The 24,978-nt window shown below is 35.1% G+C and overlaps 1 protein-coding gene across 4 annotated transcripts in view; it reads left to right on the top strand.

Moving 5' to 3' along the window:
• Positions 1-23,507, top strand: part of CD36 (CD36 molecule) — an 81,244-nt gene extending 57,737 nt beyond the window's left edge. For all 4 annotated transcript variants that reach the window (XM_032304638.1, XM_032304636.1, XM_032304640.1 and 1 more), the window contains exons 4-15: positions 3,311-3,471; positions 7,803-7,950; positions 8,402-8,581; positions 9,877-9,968; positions 11,886-11,932; positions 14,739-14,808; positions 15,926-16,113; positions 17,165-17,283; positions 18,515-18,588; positions 19,154-19,208; positions 20,094-20,258; positions 22,584-23,507. In XM_032304638.1, coding sequence (XP_032160529.1) covers positions 3,311-3,471; positions 7,803-7,950; positions 8,402-8,581; positions 9,877-9,968; positions 11,886-11,932; positions 14,739-14,808; positions 15,926-16,113; positions 17,165-17,283; positions 18,515-18,588; positions 19,154-19,208; positions 20,094-20,258 — 1,299 coding nt within the window. In that variant the 3' untranslated portion in view covers positions 22,584-23,507. The remainder of the gene's footprint in view (positions 1-3,310; positions 3,472-7,802; positions 7,951-8,401; positions 8,582-9,876; positions 9,969-11,885; positions 11,933-14,738; positions 14,809-15,925; positions 16,114-17,164; positions 17,284-18,514; positions 18,589-19,153; positions 19,209-20,093; positions 20,259-22,583) is intronic.
• Positions 23,508-24,978: the final 1,471 nt, after the last annotated feature.

Raw genomic sequence — 24,978 nt, 5'->3', positions numbered from 1 at the left:
ACTTGTCCTAAACGGAACAAATTGTGGTAGTGAATGGGGAGGGTGAAGACTATTTCCGGTATGTTTCTGCATTTTAAGGAAGTTTTAATGTCACTGTGGTGAGAATAAATTTTAAAATGACTAAATAGCAGGAAAGAAGTGCCAGAGAATTCTATGTGAGTTATCGCCACATGACTGGTTGAGACAAAAAATGCTATGAATGAAACAATTCAAGCAGCCTAGAGACTAATGATGTTAGAATTCTCCCCGCAAAGGGTGGATAGGATCTGTATGAGAATAATAGCTAAGATTTACTGAATGTTGCTAGCTATGTGCAAACACTGTTCGAAGTGCTCACATTTATTAATCTCTACAACTAGGAGGCTAAATATTCAATTAAACCATATTCAACTTATGTTGTTTCAAAAATGCTAATTTCATGTGGTTCAGCCTAATACTATTTTTTATCCCTATTTTACAGATAAACTGACATGATAAACTTGACAGTATAAAGACATTAAATAACCTGCCTCAGTTTGAGTGGTTTGCCCAGGACCGAACTGGGGATGTCAGCCAAGTGAGAGGACCTTAAATTATATTATTTTTTCATGTACATCATTATCGACTCCATACTTTGAATATAGTGAGAGATTTGCAAAATTGGCTAGATAGCCCAAATCCAATTTAAAAGTCAGGCATAAAATTCTTTGTTCCTTTTAAAATTAGAGGAACTTGTGGGTGGCCTATTTGGTCTTGGTACTTAAAGAGTGGCTGTACTATTTTCTAATACTTACAGTAGTATTAGGACCGGAAGAAATGCATCCCTAATTTGGCAGTTTCTGTATTTTTTCTCATTGTCTCTTATCAAACCATGCATTATGGAAACTACACAAGTTTGGAGTAAGAACTGATTTCTCTATTACCTGCTACTAAACTATCACATAACATTGACTCAGAACTCATTTCTAGATGGGGAAATCTAGAAATGAGACTTTCTCCAGAACTCATTTCTCCAGAACTCATTTCTACCCCTGGAAAAAAAAAAGAGATGGGTTAGATGACCCTACTTCTAACAGCTGATAATTCAATGTGTTCATTTCAATTTTTGTGTTTCAACTTGCCCATTTAAGAAAAATACCTCCTGATCAACAAATAAGTCAGAATGATTCCTGGCCTTTAGAAGAAAAGCATGATAGCACTGACAGTCTTTTTGATTTTAAATGCACACACCTTAGGGTTAGGGAGGCTTTCTGTCCTACCAAGTACTTTCCATCACAGTTCCTTTTCAATTCTGTAAACATTTACTGAGTTTCTTTCATTAAGAACTAAAGTAAAATGTGTGCCTTATATGATAAATAATTGCTATTGCATTAGTCCTGGAGATTCTTACAGTGCAAGAGTAGTAGTGCCCATGTTCTCGTGTTCTTTCCCTCATACAGGCTTGTGAAATTGGTAAATTATCCTAGGGTCAGTTTCAAAACCCTCATCAAAACCTTTACATTTAGAATAGCCGTAAGACTTCATCTACTTGTAACTCTGTCTTATTATTGAGCTTGTTTGTATTGGAAAGAAGACTTCTGGGGAGCTAATAAAAAGTTTTTCAAGGACCTGTGGTTGCAAAAATAATGGTCTCACATCATTTTAGCAGCTCCAGTGAGCCCAGTGAAAATGCATTGCCACAGCGTGGAGTTTTGTAATAGCATTTTAGCTTGGTGCCCTGTTCTTCTCTAAGGAATTTCCTTATTCTCTGCATTAAGCAATAAGTAATCTATCCTGAAGATATGAAACTTAGTTTTACTTCTTCCAGCTAAGTGCAGAGGTAACGGGGGGGGGGGGGGGGGGGGGAGATAGTAATAGCATGGTGTAAAAGAGGACTAGTCTAAGAGTCAGAGACCAGGATTTTCATGATGGTTCTGCTGCTCTTAGAGTGCCCGTGGGCCAGCCACATAGTTCCTCAGAGCCTCAGAGAGCTCGCCTAGAAAATGTGATAATGTTCGGTGTCCTTTCCCAATTCATCATTCTATGAATTGATGCTTCCTGGTGAGGGAAATGAACAGGTCACATTGTTCTGTATTCATGGGTTTGTTTGGGCGCATTTTCTGTGAAATACTTTTCTTCCTCTTCCTCAAGCACAAAGATGGAGTTCCATTCTGGGCAATCTTCCTAAGATACTTAACCGGAAATATCAAATCACCTTTGTTTGCACTGGTTACCATAGCTTTACAGACTTACTCAGAGAGTGGAAGCCACGGACAGAAACTGGGAGAGCACCCATTACTCCCTCAATTAATAGGTAATGAAATTGACCCTGAGGGGTCTGGTGACTTTCTACTCAGTCCCACGGCATTTAAAACAAGGGAACAGGTTTCTAATATAGGGTTTTGTGGTTCCATCATTGGTACTTTTTCTACTTGTTTAGCCTCACTACAGGGGGCATTGATAATTTGTAAAGAATTCCACAAAAGAATAATAAGACAACTTCCTTATTTCATCCTTTTATTCTAAAAGTGGTAACTTAATAATGTTAGACTATTGCAGCTTTTGGAAACATGTCCTTTTCATTTACCACAAATATATTGAGTTAGGGATTGAGAAGGATTTTGAGAGAGAGAAAATATGGGAGCAGACATGGGGGGATGGAGAGGGAGGGAGAGAATCTTAAGCAGGCTCCACACCCGGCAAGGAGCCCTGCTCAGGGCTCCATCTGACTACTCTGAAATCATGACCTGAACAAGAGTTGGATGCTTAATTGACTGAGCCACCCAGTTGCCCCAGGATTGAAGATTTTGAAGAGAAGTCAGATTTGTGTTTTTCATCGAGAAGCCTTTTCCCCCCCCTTAATTGAACAAATGTTAAGTGATCATCCTCCGAAGTGTACAACTTTTGAGGAAAAATCAAAGCTTTCAATACTGCCAGATTTTTCTCCACTTTTCTGTTTTGTCTCCTCAGTCTGAGGGCAGAAGAGAAGTTAATGCTCAAGCTGATAGGAACTTTTTGGAAGAGGTTTAATAAAATTTGCTTAATAATTGTGTTTAACTGTTGCAGTATTACCAGAGAGTCACTGTAAACCTTGCCAACTGATGGCCTTAATTCACCAGCCATGTCTGCAGTATCACATACTGATTGCCTTTATAAAAGGTTGACTAAAAGAGGTTGCTGTAATAATTTATTGAAAACATTTCTGTTGCAATTGTATGACAGGTTTGCAAGAGTTCTCTTGAATAAGGTCCTTCAGCTTGGTCCTTGCAGTGGCTCACCAAAAGTTCTAAATTCCCAGAAGCGCCCATATTTATTACAAAGAAATAACACAAACTTGTTTTCCTTTTTGTAGCAAGTTGTACTGGAAGAAGGTACAATTGCCTTTCAAAATTGGGTTAAAACAGGCACAGAAGTTTACAGACAGTTTTGGATCTTTGACGTGCAAAACCCAGAAGAAGTGGTTGCAAACAGCAGCAAAATCAAAGTCAAACAAAGGGGTCCTTACACATACAGGTGAGTCCCCACAAGTTAGTGGCATTCTTTCCTTGACCATTTGTATTTCTGAAAAGACTTTCACTTGCAAAATGACGTTTTCAGATGTACTTATTATTTTTTCCAGTAATATATATTGAAATATTTTATTCCTGCCTATAGAAAATCTTAATCTAAGAGATTTAATGATTATAGGAAATACAAATTTTATTAGAAATTTGGCAGCATCAAATAACTGCCTTACATTTAAGAAATTATAGGCGTTTCACACTTGTGACACATACTTTTGGCAACTCTGAAATATGCATGCTTAATAGCAAGAAATCTATGAGAACTCTTAAAACCAGAGAATTTTAAAATCCAAAAATTGACTGTATACATTATACCAGTGGTTCTCGAAGTGTGGTTCGCGCCCCGGCGGCATCAGCCTCCCCTGGAAATTTGCTAGAAATGCAAACTGTCAGATGGCACCGCTGGTCAAATGAGGCAGACTCTTGGGTTGGAGCCCAGGAGTGAGTTTTGCAGACTCTCTGGGTGATTTCAGTTCATAACCAGTTTTGCAAATCATAGCATTAAACTGATTTTATTTAACTGCAGGATCTGCTAAGGATTTCTATCGAAACTAATTTCCAAGTCAGACAGGTGTTTGTTTCGATTCAGTGGTTTCATCCTTCTGTTTTCTCTAGGACTGAGACTGAAGATGCTACACCTATATCTTATAGTCCCTAATAGTTTAACATACTTTTGAATAGAATCTTCAGGTATTGATACTAGAGGGGAATGATTAGCCAGAAGTTTTCATTTTGTAAACTAAATAAAACTGACACCAGAGGAAGTGAAGTGATGTGTCCGTGTTCTCACAGACCTAGGAAGTGGTGACTCCTAGATTTTTGTATTTTTTTTTCTTATTTAAGTTGAAGATGATGTAGTTTTTCCAACTATAAGGAAGGAAAAGGGGGAGGGACTGAGGTGCTAAGGGCACTAACCATCACCAAGGATAGGGAATACATTTACGATATCCATGTGGGAAGTTAGGTAAGTCCTACTGTATTATTCGTTATACCAATGTGTGATTTTTTCCCCTCAAAGATAATTATAACTCATTATATAGCACGACCCATTATTATTACAAAATTTCATATTTACAATGATTTCTTATAATTGATAATTTTAATATGTTTTAGCTAGTCTATAATTACATAATTTATTTGTTTATACATTTGTATGTTTTTAGATTGACAACTCCCACTCAAAATGTAATATAACAGCCATTTTGAAGGTAGTGCCTGTTGCCCTAGTGTATGATACATACTTTTGTCCTGGCGATTGTCCCCAAGCCTCTTGTTTCTGTGCACACCTCTGTGACTATTCACAGTGCCCTTGAAGAACACTTGGTTTTCATTGTTGAAAAAAAAAAAAAAAAAAAAAACCTTGCAAAATGTTTTCATTTTTTTCATGGTCTTAGAGTTCTCATGTCATTATCAAAAGCCTAAAATGAGTATTTTGCCCCCCCCAAAAATGTTGTAGCAATGATGTATACCTATGAAAATCTAGAATTCAATGTGAACTAATGAGAATCTAAGAAAAATTAAGAAAATTACAACCCGAGAGAACTGAATACATGTGAGGAAAGCAGATAGTTGTTAGAATTTGAGAACTCCTTTTCTGTTTTATTTTTGTTTTGGGGAGGTCACGTTTCCTATTTTTAAGGATATTGCTTGAGATATGGAGAAATGTAAACATAATACAGAATCCAGCCCAAGTCATGCTCTGATATTTCCTTTTTAGAGACTTTAGCCTACCTCTCCAAGGAACAGAAGGGTTAGATACACTTGACTGACTTGGAGAGGCAGTGAGGGGAAGGTTGAATTAGAGAAGTTGGCTTTGCAGCTAAAGTTTATAATCAATAAATTCCCATTTGTATAACAACGTTAAAGGGATATCTCATTAACTAGGGATCATCCTGTCTTATGATGTCACCAAAATGAAGCCATTAGTGTCTGTTTAGATGCCTTAATAATGGGAAAACAATCAGTTACCTTTCAGAAAAAGTTAATAATTTCAGAGTCTTCCTAATAGCTAATAGGTTGAAGCGAACTTGCCACATAAATTATACACTGAATGCAGTTGAAACTGGCAGAGAAGTAGGATTTCCCTCCCTCAGAACCACAGGCTCATTTGACTCATGTCGGCTAAAGTGAGTTCAGTGAAACTTTGATTGACAAGGTATAACATGGGTCAAAGCAGAAATTGCCTGGATTGAGATCTTTATTATGTATACTGCAATTTCATCGTCTCTATGAAGATTCAGTAATTCCCTGAGAATCTCTGATCCAACATCACTGCTTTTTTTGTTGTTTTTAAGTTACTTTGCTCTGGCAGAAGGACAAGGAAAGCAATATGCAGTAAAATCTAAGGCACATTTCTCCCTTTGACCTTACTAACTAACACTTTGCAAAACCTATGTACATTCTTATTTTTTAAACAAAGGAAGTGAGCAGTTATGTTCTCTTTCTAAATGTACATTCTAAACACAGGCGTCAGTGTAAAGGCTTTTTCTCTTAGTGCCATCTACTGGTGTAATGTTGTTAGTACAACTTAAGTAAGCTAGAATCTGGGTCACATAGGTTGCTATTGTTTCAGTTATTACACATATGTAAGTCTTCCTGAAAATTAAAGTGCTTCAGTTTTGAATGTTAATAGCAGGTTGTCTAATTTTAAGATATAATTACATAAGAAAAAATAGTAGTTGACTAGTAATAGACTGTCCAGTTTGCCTTTCAGATTTGTATATTCCTGGTATGTCTACAGTACTCCAAGAAGAATAACTAATAAGACTTTGACAAAATTATGTTAAAAATAAATTATCTCTCCATCCCACTGTGAACTCTTTTGAAGAAATGTTATCCATTAATTAATTTATTCATCCAAAAATTATTTATCCATAACTCACTAGGTGCCAGTCACTGTGCTTGGGGATATAAAACACTCCTAATTTTTACCCTACAGAAATTTACTTTTTTTTTGTTTTGTTTTAAAGATTCTATTTATTTATTTATTTAGAGAGTAAGAGAGTGCACATGCATGTGCATGAGCAGGGACAGGAAGAGGGTGAGAGGAAGAGAAAGAATCTTGAGGGGACTTTGTGCTGAGCATGGAGCCCAACCTGGGACTAGATCCCACTACCCTGAGACCACGACACCAGCCGAAATCAAGAGTCCAGTGCCCAACCTACTGAGCCACCCAAGCGCCACCAAGCAATTTACATTTTTATTATACTTGAGTGAAATGTTGTGTCTTTTGGTTTTACATCTTTTTAGTCCCATGTGTTTTTAGTCTCTACCTCAGCTATCTGTTCATCTCCTTTATAGATATTCACATATGGTAATGCAGTGAATGATGTGTAACTTATTTTGTCTCAGTAAATATCCTGTAGTTGCAAAATATATTTTTTTTATAATAATCAGCCTTCACCATGTTCCTAAAAAGTGGTTGGTACTCTTTACAGCCAGGAACTTAGAACTAATGAGTATTTAATATATGGCAGGAGTGGGGAGGGGAACTGGCCTGTAAAATGGAAATTTATTTCATTAGTTATCTTTCATTCTCATTAAAGTACTAGAAAATACAGAAATACCAGTGCTGGACAGGCTGTATACATTCAGCATTCTTTCTAATGTAAGAAAAGGGACTTACTATTCCCCTAAGGGAACCTTTCTGTGGTATCCTACATACCCTCAGGATAAAGGCTGAATAATAGAGGATAGGATGCAGCCCTTTTATGCTTGAGATCTTACTTATTTTGATGGCTTTATTTCCCACTACTCTTACTCACTCTGCCATCCAACCAAATTCAACAATTTGCATTTCTCCCATCCAAGTACTAACCAGGCCCGACCCTGCTTAGCTTCCGAGATCAGACGAGATCGGGCGCGTTCAGGGTGGTATGGCCGTAGACTGCATTTCTAACAATACACAATGTGGCTTTTACCCTGTTTCTCCTCATTTAACTTCCGTCAGTCAGACCACTTACATGGAATTGCTACCAAATCGTGTCTTAACCCTTACTCCTACAATGACCATCATAAACCTGGATTTGTATCTATTTCCCATGGATTCTGTGAAAACTCTTATAAACACCTATTACCTTTCCCATGTATGCAGATTTTACGTCCCCTTCTCTATTTGCCCAAGACCCAGCATTGGCTTATTTATCGTTTTAAACAAATTGGTTAGCATAATTTTTGACATATTCTATATACTCAAAAGTTATTTGTTACCTGAATGGATGGCAGTGGAGACCTGCTCACTTGAGACATTTATTCTAAATTTTATTGATTTCTGTTTTGCAGAGTTCGTTATCTAGCCAAAGAAAATATAACCCACGACTCCGAGAGCCACACAGTCTCTTTTATCCAGCCCAATGGTGCCATCTTCGAACCTTCACTTTCTGTTGGAACAGAGAATGACACTTTGACCGTTCTCAATCTGGCTGTAGCTGTGAGTAGACTAGACAAATAACAAAATTGTTTTGAAATACCCTAGAACTGACGATCATTAGTCTATCATCAGATAATATTCTTGTCATTTTTATAAAAATATATTCCTATGTCATTATTTGAATGGCGTGTAGGACATTTGGAAAGAAGACAAAATCAGAACAACTGAATTAGAAGACCACTTAAAGTAGTATACCATTTAAAAAAAAAATAGGGTCTAACTTTAAATGTCTCCTTGTGACTGGCACTGAGGCAGAGAAATGTAATTATCTAGGGATTAGACAAACTACATTTTTTTGTCCTGGCAAGACTGGGTAATAATTTTAAAGATCCAGTCAGATTTTTTTCCCCCATTGAACGTAATTGTAGTATTGGATCCATCTATTTGTTAGGTACTAAATAGGTACTAAAATTGATGTCTCAAGCAGTAATTTATTTTTTTTTTTTTGTAGGCTGCACCCCATCTCTATCCAAATGCATTTGTTCAAGTGGTACTCAATTCACTTATCAAAAAGTCAAAATCTGCTATGTTTCAAAGAAGAACTGTGAGAGAGTTCTTGTGGGGCTATACAGATCCGTTCTTGAGTTTGGTTCCATATCCTATTTCTACGACAGTTGGTGTGTTTTATCCCGTGAGTGCTCAAATATGAATGTTGATTTTTTCATATGTTAATTGGATAAATATGATGGCATTGGTAATCTATAATTTTATAATTTAGTGTGTTTACATGATTTCTGATCTGGGAATAAATATCCTAATTTTTTAACATCTCTGTCTCAGATGGCTTCAGCTTTCCTGGTTGGAAAACTTAATTCATCTAAATTTAACAATTAAATTTAAAATGAAGAAGCTGAGATTTAATTACTTTTCCACTCTTGGAGAAATTCACAATTTGTCTAAAGTAGGTCGTAAAATACAAAATAAGGCTTTGAATTCTATTTTCAGTTTTGATTTCCCTTCTCAAAAAATCAAGTTTAATAATCATATTTTTATTTGTGTTAAATGGATTCATCTTATCATTCCTCCTTCAGACCTCTTACAGATTTGTGTTAATATAAATTTAAGTTTGCACGCAATGAGACGGATGAATCAGCAATGTCCTATTTTAATGTGCTTGTCATGAAATAACAGCAGATTTCAGAAGGAGCGAACCTGGCAATGCACTTACTTATAGCTTAAGGTTTTAAATTATAAACAGGACAAGCTAACTATCGAATTGGAATTTTGACTGTGGCTTATTTGGCACTATACGTAGTATTAGTTATATTCTCCAATTTGTTGTTGTTTAGTTTTAGTGTTCAGGATTGCAAGGCTATAGGTCAATAAATATGAATGTAGAAAGCCTTAAAAGGACCAGAGATTCAGCTAGTATCTTTTCTTTTTTTAAAAACTCAAAAACTCATAACTCTTTCCTTGGCTAATTCTGTTTTAATTTTGTAGGCCTAATTTTTAGTATCCACTTATTAAAGATCATAGCATTTAGAAAGAAAGAAAAGACCATGACATTTGGAATACCTCTAGAAGTCTGTCCTTGTTCTCATAGGTATTTTTTAATATCCCCTCACCTCAGTATAATAGTCTCATAGGTATTTTTTAATATCCTCCTCACCTCAGTATAATAAGGTAAAATTACCTTACCGGCTTAGCTAGGACAAAGAGCACTACAATTTGGATCATGTCAGCTTCTGCTACAGGTTTTCCTTCCTTTGTCTCAACCTCGAGCACTTATTTCTAGGTGCCTTTTATATGCAATCTTTTTAAAATGTTTGAGACCAATAATGTTAAACCTTCATTGCATATGTATTTCCAGCCATGTAATCACAAACCACCAGAATCTGGAAAAACGCAAAAGCGAGTTACATATTTTAAAACTTGGAAAATATGGCTTGTCCTAGAAGTGATTTCTTCTTGTATCTATCTTTTCAGTACAACAACACTGCAGATGGCGTGTATACGGTTTTCACTGGGAAAGACAACATAAGCCAAGTTGCCATAATTGACACTTACAAAGGTAAAAGGTGAGTAAGTATCCAGCGGAAGTGTGTGTACGGGGAGGCAGGTGTGGTCTTCGTTCAACAAGGCACAGGCACCAACTGTGGTCCAGACCTGCCTGTATCTCAGCCTTGGAAAGTTTGTTCTGCCTGGTATTAACCCTTTAGTTATGACAGCTGGTCACACCCACGCGTAGCTGCTGAAAATCAGTCCCAGTTGAGAATTTGGTTTACCCTCATGCACAGGTTCTCTTATGTAAAGAAATCCAAAGGGACTATTTCCATCTTTGCCGCAGGATGGGTCTACAGTTTGTGACTGCAAAGGAAGGGATGAAAATCAATACATAAGCCAACAACTAGCAGCTAGAAAAACAGTGTGCAGGGTGTGTTACACTTCTATGAAGCCTATCAAATAAAAATTGTTCATGTCACGGCATGACTGCCTGGGTCTATAAAGATGAAAACTTAGTGAATTCATGCAAATGTTTTCATGACTTTTCCCTTCAAAAATTTCTTGAAATAATTTTCTGTATTGGCAAATCAGCATTTTTAAGCCTTTATTAGTGCAAAAACGGAATTAGTATTTCAAATGCAGTTCTAAAATGGGCATATTAAACTTGAAAATAAAGACTGTGCCTCCTTTGAAGGAGTAATAGAATGAGATAAATTCATATAGTCATGATTTGCTTTTTTCCCCCCTAACTCCTGACTGTTCATCTGGAGTATACATAATTTATCCTATGTGTAAAAAATAGGAAGATTTTCAGTAAGTGTCAGGGAAGAGAGTCCTTTTCTAATCAAAGTTAATAAATGTGCTTTAGCTCAGTTATTTCCTGGTAAAGAATACAGTAGTCAGAATTGAAAGAGATGAAATGTTTTTATTAATATAAGTAACCACTGCCTCACACTGTCTATCTAAAAATTGCATACAGCCATTAAATATTCACTAAGGTAGTACATCTTTCTGTAGAAAAGTCTAGTGGAAGAAAAACACTTCTAAATGCTTATTTTGGGGGAAATAGCATCACTGTATATTGGGGAACATGAGCATTTCTGCCATTTCAATATTACAGAGACATTTTGAGGAGAGTTGCTAAGTGCTTCTAATCAGAGTGAGAATTCCACAGCATTTTGAGATTATGACAAGATCCTGGCAAGACTGAGCATGACTGTCCACTTATTCTGTTTAAAAAAAAAAAAAAGCAACAGCTTGCCTTGACATGTCACTGGATGATACGTTAACAGTGGGAAAAAGGTTTTCCATCACCAAAAAGTGACTGAAGATACAGAGAAACTATTACTACTGTTGTTTGTAGTGCTTCCAGATACATATATATATATATATATATATATATATATATATATATATATATCTTGCGTAGACACCAGGGTAGGAATTAGCTCCGTCCTACTTGAATGCCAGCTTCTGCAAGCGTTAAAAGGGTGAAAAGTATAAATTGATGATCTGCAGGTTTCCAGTCTCTTCTCTTTCTTCAACATCTGCTTTTCTTTCCTTCTCCCCACACCCCTCTTCTCCCTCAGACTGAGCTTACATCAGTTAACCACTTATTTTTCTCCTATTTATTTTGAACACTTAAAATATTACCAATTCGTCCATTTCTCCCAATGGGGTGAAAAAAAATTTCTCCCCTAGGTAGAGGTCTAAATTTCAGATGTATTTCTCCATTTTCTTTCTTCAGAAATGTTCTCTAAGTTGTTTTGAATTAGCATTTGGCAATTTTTAATATATAATCTGGCCACTTAAGGGATCCTTCAGACAAAACATGGGCTCAGTGGTTTAGAACAATTCTTCAACTTGGCTTTTGTCACACATCTAATCTTTATTATTTTAGCAGAAGTACCAAATCATAATAGATAAAGTAATGTGAGAAACGTGCTGTAAAGAGAGAATGTTTGTTGATTTCCTTTCTTTTTATTGCTCAGGAATCTCTCCTATTGGCCAAGTTATTGTGACATGATTAATGGTACAGGTAAGGGCATTTGTTTCGTGGTAATACAATGAACCTCCCTCTATCGCACAAATTCCACCCCTGTACCTACAGTGTTCTGAAAGTTAAGGATATGCATTTACCTATCTTTAGAACCATGCAATTCAGTCTCTATTGTTACATAGGCTTAGTAAATGTCTGTCTAATGTGATGGGATTTTGGAGGATTATCTCTGAGGGACTAGCCTTTCCTGCAAGACTAGGGAAGCATTTGCTTTATAAAAGCTCAACTTCATGAGCCACCTTCCTGGCAAAGAAGTAAAGGGTTAAAAAAAAAAAAACTTAGAGCAGAGTTACTATTCACATATTTTATAAGTAATGTACAGATAATTTAAAATTGACAGAACTTTTAAAATAAAGATAATTACAAAAGGTAAAACAGATTTCAAAATGGGATTTCAAGCTTAGGTAGAATCCATGAAGTCTCAAGACAGCCATCTCTTTTGAATAAAGTGGTCAGAGTGCGGGGCGGGGTGGGGGGGCGGGGAGAACAAAAACTTAAGGTTAGAGGTGTACTCTCCATGAAAAACATGTGCAAAATGAACATTCTAAATTAGAAGTGGGGAAAAGTAGTATGAACTTAAATTTTACAGCAGGGTTAGATCTGGCTGCTTACTCTCCTTGAAGAAAAGCGAAGGCAAAGTGCAGGTAGACCTATTAGTTAAAAAATTAAGGTTTTAAAAAGCAAATGGGAATCAAATACCATGAGGTAATTAAAACTTGAGATGAGGAGAGCTCCCAGCAATGCAGAAGCTGAGACAGAAGCATGAGGTTTCCAAAGTTGGTGAGGCTGTACCTTGTAGGAAAAAATACATAATAAAGATGAAGACAGTTAAATACAAAGTTATGTAAAGGGTACAGAATAAAAAGGAAACACAGGGAATATTTACTCTTCCAAAGGTACTGTTGGGTTTCACCCATCTGTTTAATTTTGTTGCCACTATCTTATAGAAAAAGAACAGCAAAACCTTGTTGAGTTTGCTTTGTACCGAATTTCAGGAAATCCCTAAGTAAAGCATTTCTGCAAATAAATTGTCAAGTGTTCTAATGCTACTCACTTCCGTAATTACAGAAGCATAATACTTCAGACCTTAGATACAGAGAAATACATTGTACTGCTCCTGTATACTAAAGGATTCTTTATGGGTTTAAGAAAAAAAAAAACAAGCAATTAAATTCTATCCAAAGGTAAGTTTTAAAAGGAGAGGTAAAGGATTCATTAATCACACACACAAAAATAAATATATGAGCATCAAGCATAAAGTTAAAGGTATCTAAGAAGAAAATAGAAGGAAAACAAACAGGATCAGAGGTAGATTGGACAGGGCAGGGGACTCTGATGTGATCTCTGAGAGAGATTCTTGGTTTATAGCACTGGAGAAAAGAGACTGACAAAACAGAAAAGGTTATGATTATTTAAAAGTGCCTCCTCTGCCTTCTCCAGTAAGTAAGAAGAGACATAAAATGAAAATATTGATATACATCTGAACTTTAAAAAAAAAGTCAGCATCCTGTAAGTTATTTCCCTGGTAATTAAGAAGAGTTGTGGCATAATCTTCAATGATGTTTCAGATGATGAGTCTTGGAGCTTTTTAAATTATTTTTTATATTAGTCACCATACAGTACATCGTTAGTTTTTGATGGAGTGTTCCATGATTCATTGTTTGCATATGACACCCAGTGCTCCTTGCTATACCAGCCCTCCTTAATACCCATTACCAGGATAACCCATCCCTCTATCCCCAATCTGAAGCCTTCTGTTTCCTGGAGCTTTTTCCTTTTCCTTTAATGGTCACAGTGTTGGGAAGGCAGTCGTAGACAATGTCCATTGAGTGACCTATCTGGAGAGTTCAAGCCATCCTTGAAGATCCAGTTCTCTCAATGCCGGAATCAAGTTCACTGAGATCTTCTATTATATTTCACTTATTACAAGAGTGTAAGTGAAATGTAACAAGATCACAAGGCTGAGGCATTTAACCAGAAAAAGAACCCAGAATGCATAATTGAAGAAGGGGTCTTCCTGTTTTCAACAAACACATTCAGTGGTATGGCTCATTTTAGTGAAACTAACTGGAGAAGCAAATGCAGGAGTTATCCAGTTATTTCTTCATGTACCAGGTGTGTGATAGGTATGTTTTCCAAGCGTGGGGAAGAAATTTTGGTTAGTGAATTTTAATAAATGATTTTTTAAAAATATTAACCAGCCATTAGGACAGACTAGTGTATCACTCCCTAAAGAACAACATAAATCTAACAGAAGTTCTAAGGGAACTTCATAGTAAGAAAAGTGCCACCTACTGATGGGGTGAGGGATTTCAAAAACAAACGCAATCACAATTTTAACATGTGATTTTGCCATTATTTTTGTAAACTTTCATTTTTAAGGAGTGGGAAGATTTAATATGAAATTAAATACCAAAGAGTATATATAGTATATAGACTTATTGAATAGGGTAACTGCTAAGCACATGTTGCTATTAAGGTATGAAATTAAGAAATGGGCTTAGTGGAATTATGAATTGAAATGTGCTGTAAATATACACATTGTATTTTGTTAATTTTTGTATCAATTACATGCTGAAATGATGGCATTTGAGATATGCTGGGTTAAATCAAATATACCTGTTTCTTTTTACTTGCTAAAAAATATGTGGCTACTGAAGAATTTAAAAATTACATATACAGGTTGCCTTATATTTCTATTGATCATACTGGCATAGAGATCACAGGATTTTTCTAGAATACATGTTACATCTAATCCCTTTTCACTGGTTTGATTTTTAAACAGATGCAGCCTCATTTCCACCTTTTGTTGAGAAGACACGAGTATTGCGTTTCTTTTCCTCTGACATTTGCAGGTAATACAAAGACAACAATGCAGTTCTGGAAGTCAAAACGTTTTTCCCCAAGTGACAAAACACAGACCTCAAGCTCACACTTAATAATGATATTATCTGGGGGAAAAAAGTACACATAGGGAAATTTTTTCCTGCTTTATTCAGAATAAACAAATATTCATAATGTGCTTAATAACTTTTATAAAAATTGACAGTTGCAGATGGATCATATACATTATACAAATTATTTTTCTCAATTTTTAAGACCTATTTTTCCTTATTTATTTATTGACTACACTAGACTATATTCAATAACAGTCCCATCTAGAAGGTCATGCCCATCTTTCTAATGATGTCCAGAGAAGGGGATGCCATTAATACAGAACAATGGTCACTTGCTCTGCTACTCCAGCCTCTTAAAATGGGTGGCTCCCAGCAGATATCACCAAAGCACTGGAGCCTGGGCCAGTTGAGTCTTAGCCCTGTTCCTAAAGTCTAGATGATGGGAAAACATTTGAAATATCTCAATATTTTCCTTACCTGTGACATTGAAGAGAGCAGTGTTTCTTTACATAGGGTTACTTGGGGATTCGAATATGTATTGAGTCCCAGCACATTGTCTTGATGTTGGTGAGTACTCGGTACCTGAAGCAATCACTTAGGAAATAATGAGATAGGTATATCAAGAACTCACATGCACATGCCGCAGTGTGTACTTGGTCTTCCTCTCCAGGACTGAGTTTTGAAAGAAAAAAATTTTCATTGTATTTCATTTAACCTGGGCACAAATAAAAGATTTGAGGGAAGTCATATGAATATTTAATCTATAGAGGAAATGAACTGTGAGGAAAGTCTTCCATATAAATTCCCATGGTAGTTCACAGCAAAAATTGCTCTTGGAAACTTTTGAGCATAAAGGTAAAAATAGTTCATACTCAGGTAGTATGTCTTGGTGTGCATTGCAGTTTCCCAAGATTTTTTTTCCTGTGAAATAAGTGAGAATTTAAAATTCTGACAAGAGTATCCAATGCAGTTTCTCTAAATTAAAGCAAGAATAGAAATCTAAAAATAAAAGAAAAAAAATCTCCAGAATGTAGTTCAGTTTCCTCGAATAAATCTCTTTCTTATCTGTGTTTAGGTCAATCTACGCTGTATTTGGAGCTGACATTAATCTGAAAGGAATCCCTGTCTATAGATTTGTTCTTCCATCCATGGCCTTTGCATCTCCAGTTCAAAATCCAGATAACCATTGTTTCTGCACAGAAAAAGTTATCTCAAAAAATTGTACATCATATGGTGTGCTAGACATTGGCAAATGCAAAGAAGGTGAGTAAATGTTCTCAGTAGCACAGTCCATGATACAATTTGCAGTATTCTTTAAAATGCAACCTTTACTCAAGATCCCTTTCCACCAAAAATTTAAAATCAAAGCAAGAAAGCAATAAGGCCAGGAAGTAAATGTGGTGGTAGAAAAGTGTTGTTTTGATTTTGTTTTGTTTTTCAGGTCCCAGTTTTGTTTTTCAGGTCCCACTTAGTTATTATTAGGTGGCATTATTATTTTCTCTGCTGCTTTGGAAAATACCTATTTAGGTCCTTAGCCCATTTTTTAAAATGGGTTACATGGTGTTTTTTTTCCCTATAAATTCACTGTATATTTTTAAATAATTTTTATTTTTTATAAACATATATTTTTTATCCCCTGGGGTACAGGTATGTGAATCACCAGGTTTACACACTTCACATCATTGTATATTTTTGATATTAAGTACTGATTGGATATTGGTTTGTAACCATTCCTGTGTCTTTTCAGATAGATGATAAGATAAAAATAATTCCTAGACTCCTCTGAGCATCCCAACTTATCCATCTTCCATTTTTCTAGCTTTTTCTTCCCAAGAAATTGGTTAATAAAAATATGTTTTCAGTATGTCTTTGAAACAAGAATTGACTTAAATGCAATTTGGAGTCTGTCTTATTTAGCTTACCTCCTTGTACTGGGATTAATGTGAATGAAGAAAGAAAACCTCTTAAATTAATTTTCAGTTCACAGATATATCACTGCCTGAAACAAGAACATAATGCTTGAAATTTTGTGCTTAGCAGATAAACTTAACATACTGAAAATTAACACCTAAGGAAGAACAGTAGACATTGGACATTAACTGCTTAGGATGATGAAGAGATTTGTATTTTATTTCTGTACAGTAGTGATCAGGTCATATCATTTCCTCCCAACCTTTATTCCCCAGTCAGTGTTTAAGCCCAGCTATGCCTTCTTTTATTTAAAAAGTTTTATTTTTAAGGAAATATTTTCTGAGTGGTATGTGAAATGAGGGAAATGATTTATCCCCAATTATTTTTTAAAATTTGTTTTCAGGAAAGCCTGTATACATTTCACTTCCTCATTTTCTACATGCGAGTCCTGATATTGGAGAACCTATTGAAGGCTTAAGTCCAAATGAAGATGAACACAGCACATACTTAGATGTTGAACCTGTAAGCAAATATATTATTGATTAAACTGAAAGAAAAAATAAATTCTCTCCTTCTTGTTAATCACATTTATTGAATCACAATCTTGATAAATTATTATTTTCATTTCAGTGAAAATTACATTGATTTCTTTCTATTGTTGCTTATAAAATGCCAAAGTCATTAAACGTTAGTTTTTCAGTGTATGGAACTTTATAGGCCTATTCAGTGGTTCGTAAGTCAGGAATATCGATGAGAAAGTTTCTAATTGGCTTAAAACAGTAAATATTAGATAAGCATAAAACAGCAGTTTATGGGACACCTGGGTGGCTCAGTCAGTTAAGCCTCTTTTTTTTTTTTTAAAGATTTTTATTTATTTATCTGACAGAGAGAGATCACAAGTAAGCAGAGAGAGAGGAAGGGAAGCAGGCTCCCCGCCGAGCAGAGAGCCTGAGGCGGGGCTCGATCCCAGAACCCTAAGATCATGACTTGAGTCAAAAGCAGAGGCTTTAACCCACTGAGCCACCCAGGTGCCCCCCCACTTGCTTTTGGCTCAGGTTATAATTTCATGGGTCCTGAGATCAAACCTGCCTCATGCTCAGTGGAGAGTCTGCTTGAAGATTCTCTGCCCCTGTCCCTCTCTACTCATACCCTCTTCTCTCTTTTTCTCTAAAATAAATCTTTAAAAATAAATTTGTAACTATAAATATTGCTTGCCTGAGGAAATAGTGTGTATTATGAGGAATTAAAAGATTTTTATGGATATATGTGCGCTGGGGGCAAGATCTATTATAGTTAGTGTGAAGAAAAATCAATAAAAAAGTTAAATATCAAAATTTTAGTGGTCATGTGTCAGTTTAAATAATGAGAAAGGTAGTACTATAAATAAACTGATGATACATTGATTCTGAGTAAATATACATTTGATGATGCAGAGTTCAGGAATCTATATGATCAGCTCAGCACTGCAGTATTTTGTTCATTACCCAAAACCATTTTTGGTAGATACCACACATCTAACTAAAACCTTGACATCTGTTTGGGTGAGGAAATTGTGTGTGCTTGCACAGGCATACCCATGCTTACCTGCATGTACACATGTGATTCTTATAATATGCAGTGTAATATGTAATATACTTAACATGTCAAAATTAATTTCACAAGTTTCAAGTAGTAGAATTTCATCTTAATTTCTATATAACAATAAAAATTGGGGATTTTTTTAAAGTTAATAACTAGTTTGTTCTCTTTGTAGATAACTGGATTCACTTTACGATTTGCAAAACGGCTGCAAGTCAACATATTGGTCAAGCCAGCAAGAAAAATTGAGTGAGTCTCTTGAACAAGTTTATGGTTACCTGATTTTTAGTATTTTCTTGTAAGAATGTGAGTTAGTCTATTAAAGTAAGTGGAAAGAATACAAATTTTCAACTTCTCTTTGGCTTAATTAAGGTCATTAAATCATTATTAAATGCATATGATGATTTTCATTTGTAATTTAGAATTATATCCAGTGTTTATTGAAATGATAACTATACATATTTTGGAGTGTTTTGAGTGTTTGGTGCTATCTCTCATTTTGTAAGCTGTCCAAATATTTCTATGACCAGTTTTTGGAATTCCTATTTCACTTTCCCATTGAGGAAAGGGAAAATCTGTGCTTAGAAAAAGTCAGTCTAATTAGAAATAGGTATTAGAAAGTTTTTTAAGAGTGAAATCTGTCTGAGAAACAGTCACATTAACATTTAAATGATTTATTATAGGGAAAAAAAAATCAAGGAACTTAACCAAGTTGCAAAAGCAGCTAATTTCTGAACATATATTTACATTAGTACTTATTGAAATTTCTGTCATATATGTGTTTTCATAATTATTTTTTATGTATGTATTACAGAGCATTAAAGAATCTGAAGCGAAACTATATTGTGCCTGTTCTTTGGCTTAATGAGGTTAGTATTTTTTAATCTCTGTCATTAAAAGCAGTAAACTTCCATGTATATAAAAAAAGTTTTTGGTGTCTCAAAACTGAAAATGTATGTATAGTATTTGAAATTGTGTATGTTTTCTTACCCATATAGATGAGTACTATATATATTCTACCTATTTGAAAAAACCCAACCACACAGAAATACCAAGTTTGTGTTAGTTTTCAGTGTTTTTCTTTTAAAAAGTCAAAGCATTTTCTGTCATTTTGCTTATTTTCAAAATTTATCTTTTAAGCACTTTTTCTTGTCATAGTGCTTGTTTCAGGAGAAGTCATATGTACATGTAACTCCAAATAACTCAAGACTCTGCGAATATTACAGTGTTAATAAAATCAACCAAGCTTGTAAAGACCCGGTTAGAGTAGGTACAGGCCATCTATCCTATTGCCTGATGAGATATTTGTAGTGTAAACCGTGGAATTTATTAGCCCTAGAATTAGAAAATGCAGAACATAAAACTTGAGAGGGATCAGAACTGTTGACCTTTGCCACTTCATCTGTCAATAGGAAACATCTATTAGAAAATTGTGGAATATGTTAATAAGGCCATTTGGAAGATCAATGAAGCTTAGTATGTTCAATAGCACTATATAACATATTCAAAGGGAAGGGGATTATTACAACATAATTCAAAGGGAAGGGGATTATATTTCACTCTGTAAGTATACTACCTTGGTATTTATTGCTGCCCTTGACATGCAAGGTGAATTCTATTGGCTTGTCTTAAAGATACAGATGACTAACACCTATGCAAGTGTTTGGAGAAAAGAGTAATAAGTAAGTGGAAGGTTTCAAGTATTTTGCTCCACTGATCTACTCCTATAATGCTAATTATTAATCTGATTACAGACTGGTACCATTGGTGATGAGAAGGCAGAAAAGTTCAGAAAACAAGTGACTGGAAAAATAAACCTCCTTGGCCTGGTAGAAATTATCTTACTCAGTGTTGGTGTGGTGATGTTTGTTGCTTTTATGATTTCATACTGTGCATGCAGATCAAAGAGAGTAAAATAAGTAAGTATACCAAGAAATTTATATAGTGCTTCAGTAATATTAGTTTTCATATGTTTTCATTTTACTAAAGAGGAGTTACAAATTAGGCTGTGACCATTTCTAGACTTGTCTAGACTACTATCATTTTTAATATACCCTCCAAGTTTTGGGATGTCTAAATTAGAACAAAAACAAAGACTGGACAAGTAAATGTGGCCTGTGAATAGCAAGCAGATCACTACATTACATCTTAAGTTCTGGGAGGAATGAAATAAAAGATGAAATTATCACCTTTGAAAAGCTAGTATGAATATAGCTTTATTCTGATTCTCACTAATTATAAAGAAATAAAAGATAATTAATATATCACTGCCTAGAGAAGGTTATGCAAGGGGAAAGGGGGAAAAAAACTTAAGCTAGAAATTAGTAAACAAACTAAAAACTCATTACAAAACAATAGAGATAGAAGAAAAATATGCTGTTAAAAGAACACTGAAGTAAAATGAACAAAACTTGTTAATATAAAAACAGAATTCCTGCATATAGACATGCTGGTCTAAAATTAGGGTGTACACCCCAAATGTTTTGTGGAAGCCCCAATATATGATTAAATTGTATGATTTGACTTTGAATATAACAGTACAAGAGAATATGAAAGGATCATGTTCAACACAACAAAACTAAATTATTCAGTTTAAAGGAAAACTCTCTTAAATGTGGGCAATATTTGAGTTTTAGAAAAATGTAGTAGTTCAGACCTCTGTGTTTTAGGTATCAGTGCCCATGCCCCCTTGTTCATAAACAGGAATGAAAGCCTGATCCTATCTCCCCTAATGGAAGCCTTTAATCATCATGGGTGGCATTGGTATGGCCTCTAAGGGAGAATTTTCCATTTCCCCCTATGTTTCTTCTACTTCCCCAAATGTTTCCACCAGCCTCTCTTCCCAAGCTCTTCAGAACAACAAAATACAACCTCAGTAAAAGCAATATGCTTACTTGGAAAGTCACAACTTCAAATCAGACTGTTGACCCCAAGATGTCTTATATAGAAATTCTGGAGTTGCTATCCATAACTATGGAGCTTTTTACTTTGTACCAAGAATAATCTTGGAAAAAATTTTTTGCTAATTCTTGCTAAACAGTTTTCATGTATTATCACAGTTAATCCCTAATAAAATTTCATGAGTTCCCAATAGTCAGGGACTATTTAGCATTCATTCTCTCTTCTGGAGACATTCCAGAACATTATAACAGTGCAGAATTGTTCATCTTTAATATGTGAATCAGTCAAATTGATTGCTAAAAAAAAAAATGTACAGTGGAATTTTCTGTTCAATATTTTTGTGTGAGATTCACAGCCTGTGTCTAGGAAAGCAGCTGAATCTTGTTCTGATCATTTTAGCCATTATTTATTCACTAGGAAGTAGACTAGATAACTTTGCCTACATACATTCACATTAGAATAGAGGACATATTGCATCACCTTAAGACCTATCATTAACACTGTAAAAAATAAGTTATGATTAGACAAAGATATTCATATGACAATTTATCTAATAAGTTACTGCAAAAACTTGTTCTAGTGGGAAAGTATACTTTTCAAAAGGTTGTAGTTATAATTTGTTTTCTGTATTCTCTAGCACAATTACATGATAAATTTCATCAGTGTTTAACAAGCCCTGAATGTCAAATTTCTTCAGTCCATACATGCCTAAGTTAAGGTGAATAAGTGAAAGCTTTCAGAGTGTCTTCGTCAGCAAGTATGTTAGTTTTGCTTTGACATGATGTTGTTACAAGAAAAAGTTACTGCTTTTTATAAAACTATTTCTTTGTAAGAGAAGAAAAATTTTCTTTGCAGATTACTAGTTCTAGAAAAATCATGGAAGATAGAAATTTCCTTTAATGAGCATCAGTTTTGAATATTATAAAAGTTAGGTCTTTGGATAGATTTGTAAACAGTTGAAAAACTAAGATGGACATACAAGAGGGAATAAAGATGGTGGAGTTAACATATGGTTTTACTCCATGGATCACAGATTAAGCCAATAGTTCTTTCGAAAGCAATAGTGTAAACACCTTTAAATGAAAGGTGGCCTGAAGGGATGGCAAAAAGTGGTTTAATTAGCTACCACTCTTTATCTGGCTAATTCTTGAAAGTCAAAAAGTAGCCTTCCATGATTGGGAATATATAGTGCCTTATCCATAATGTCCATCTGAGAACTTCTCTTTGTCATTTGAAAAATTAGGCTAAATAAAAAGAATGATATCTTGTATATTTAGAACATAAATATTACCTGTTTTATTTTTCCACTGCTTTAAAAAAGTAACATTTCTTCTATTTTTCAGGCAGTAAATGAGTTTTCACCTTTCTCTACCAGCTACATCAGGACCTTTGTTACTGTTGGCCTACAAAACGAAGACTTAAGATGCTTTATTTTTTCAAAACACACCTTATCCTCTAATTAAAGAAATGGTGGCATTTTTTTTTCACTAAGCAGCAGCACATTTCTAAAGGATTTTAAGATGTTGGTAAAATCCACTTTGCACACAAAACTGGAACTTTTTAGAATTCATCATGTGCACAATCAAATTGATTTCAGTTTTTATAGACATGGCTCAAGAATGAACCAACTGTTTTTATTTGGTACTGATTCACTAACTGGTTCCCTGGTGGCAAATTCAACACAGTGGACATTCTCAACAAATCTTGGACCCAAACTCCTATCTTCATTATCAAGGGAAAAACATCAGTGTCCCCGTTCATTTGCAATAGACTGACCCCAGGACTGTCAGTACATCACAGTTCGTGAGCACCGACTATTTTGAAAGACATTTAAGAATGGAAAGTAAAGTTATATATTACTCAAGATTCTCTCTCTATGGAATCCTCTGTACAGCAACTGCAGGCATTGTAACCATTCTCTTACTGTATAACAATATGGGCTTATATTTTGACACTGATTATGCAAATGGACATTGTTTTCAGCACATTTTGGCTCTTCATGTTTAAGGACTTTGCCATTTTCCACATTCTGCAGCTCTTCTGGCAATATGAATATGTGCTCTTTCTACTCAGTTACATACAATTTACGCTTGGCACCTTCAGAATACTGTGCTAGGTGTTAAGAGATGTAAATGGTAATAAAAGAATTACTGTATGAAAGACTACCAAGCATAGAATGTGCATTAACAGTTATTTTTTGTAATAGTTCTTGCTTTCATAGTCACCTCAGAATGGTCTCAACCATTAAAATACGTTCTTCCTTCCTATACTTTGCGTGGTTCTTCTGTCACAAGACATTTACCCTAGTTTTCTGTAAGAAGTATTCTGTCTGAATCTCCATTTCCTTCTGGCACTATGCTGAGTTCAACCATGACCATTTTGTCCTAGGCTGTTTTTAAGCCCATATGAGGAAAAACAAAAGATATACTCGATTTCATCCTTGACAGCACTAGGACTTCAATCTAGAGCTTAAGGATTTTTCCTTCTTATTAGGAGACCTACTATTAGGTAAATCTTCTTTCTTTAGCAAGGGTTCACTTAATGCAGAGCACTAGTTCTCCTGAAAAGCTTTCACAGGAAGGGAAGATAGACCACATTCTATCTTGTGTTTTATTCACAGTGGTTTACATGACAAAGTAGTCATAACTGGTTTGGATACTAAAATAAAAAAATAACTTGTTTTCCTCACATTATCTTCCAGGGCAAATACTGAAAATCCCAAAGACACCTCCAGTTTGGAGGGATCTTAAGAAAATCTCAAAAAGTATACTGATCTGTGTCTTTATATTTAGTTGAGAGGCAGCGGGTGAGGAGAGGTATCCCTGTGAGGTATTGAGATTCTAGACATCTGATACTTAAAAGTTGACATGGTGATCTAAAAGATATATGAAGGAAATTTAATTCCTTCAGCTAAGTGGGATGAAGAATTGGAGGAAAAACATATATATCCACCGCACACAAGATCTGTGTATCCAAGCAGTGCTTCAGACTTTAAAATCTTCACAAAGAAAATCATCTCACAGCATTTAGGTATCAGGAAAAAGATTTCACTTATGTGTCTTTAGTATTTAGCTAATTGCATGTATATTCTAATCTTTATCATTACTCAACATTTTCTTTAAATTGTATAAAATATATACAAGAGGAAAGACAATACATATGCAAAGTAAATTATATTAAAAATACCCTATAGGAAAGACAATACTTTCTTTAAAGAACAGGAGCTAGGGCAGGGTTGAACAATAAGGGTCATCTACAGGAGGAAACTCAAGACTATTTCATTTAAGGCAAAGAAAACCACAGAGAGCCAAGTAAAATGAAGACCACAGAAGAATATGTTCCAAATTTTAAAAAAATAATAATAAAACTTAAGCGAAAAAGCCCTTCACATAGATAAGTAATTTACCTGATAAAGAATTCAAAGAAATTCTCATAAAGATACTCAAAAGACCCAGAATAAGAATGGAGAAACACAGCAAACTTCAATAGAGGGACAGAAGATAGTATTATCAAACAGCAGTGACAGAGCTAAAGCATAAATAACTGCACTGAAAGTACATGAGAGGGATTCAGCAGACTAGAAGACAAGATGAAACAGAGGAAAGGGTCAATGAATTCAAGACACAGCAGAGGAACTCCCCCAAAAAAGGAAAAATGTGAAGATAGCTTAAAGGACTTAAGGAAAACATCAAGCAGGCTGACATCTGCATTAAAGGGGACCCAGAGAAAAGGAGACAG

Source organism: Mustela erminea, chromosome 11 (genome assembly GCF_009829155.1).
Source record: "Mustela erminea isolate mMusErm1 chromosome 11, mMusErm1.Pri, whole genome shotgun sequence".
NCBI lineage: Eukaryota > Metazoa > Chordata > Mammalia > Carnivora > Mustelidae > Mustela > Mustela erminea.
Note: the sequence above shows the minus strand (reverse complement) of the source record. Positions and strands in the feature narration are given on the sequence as shown.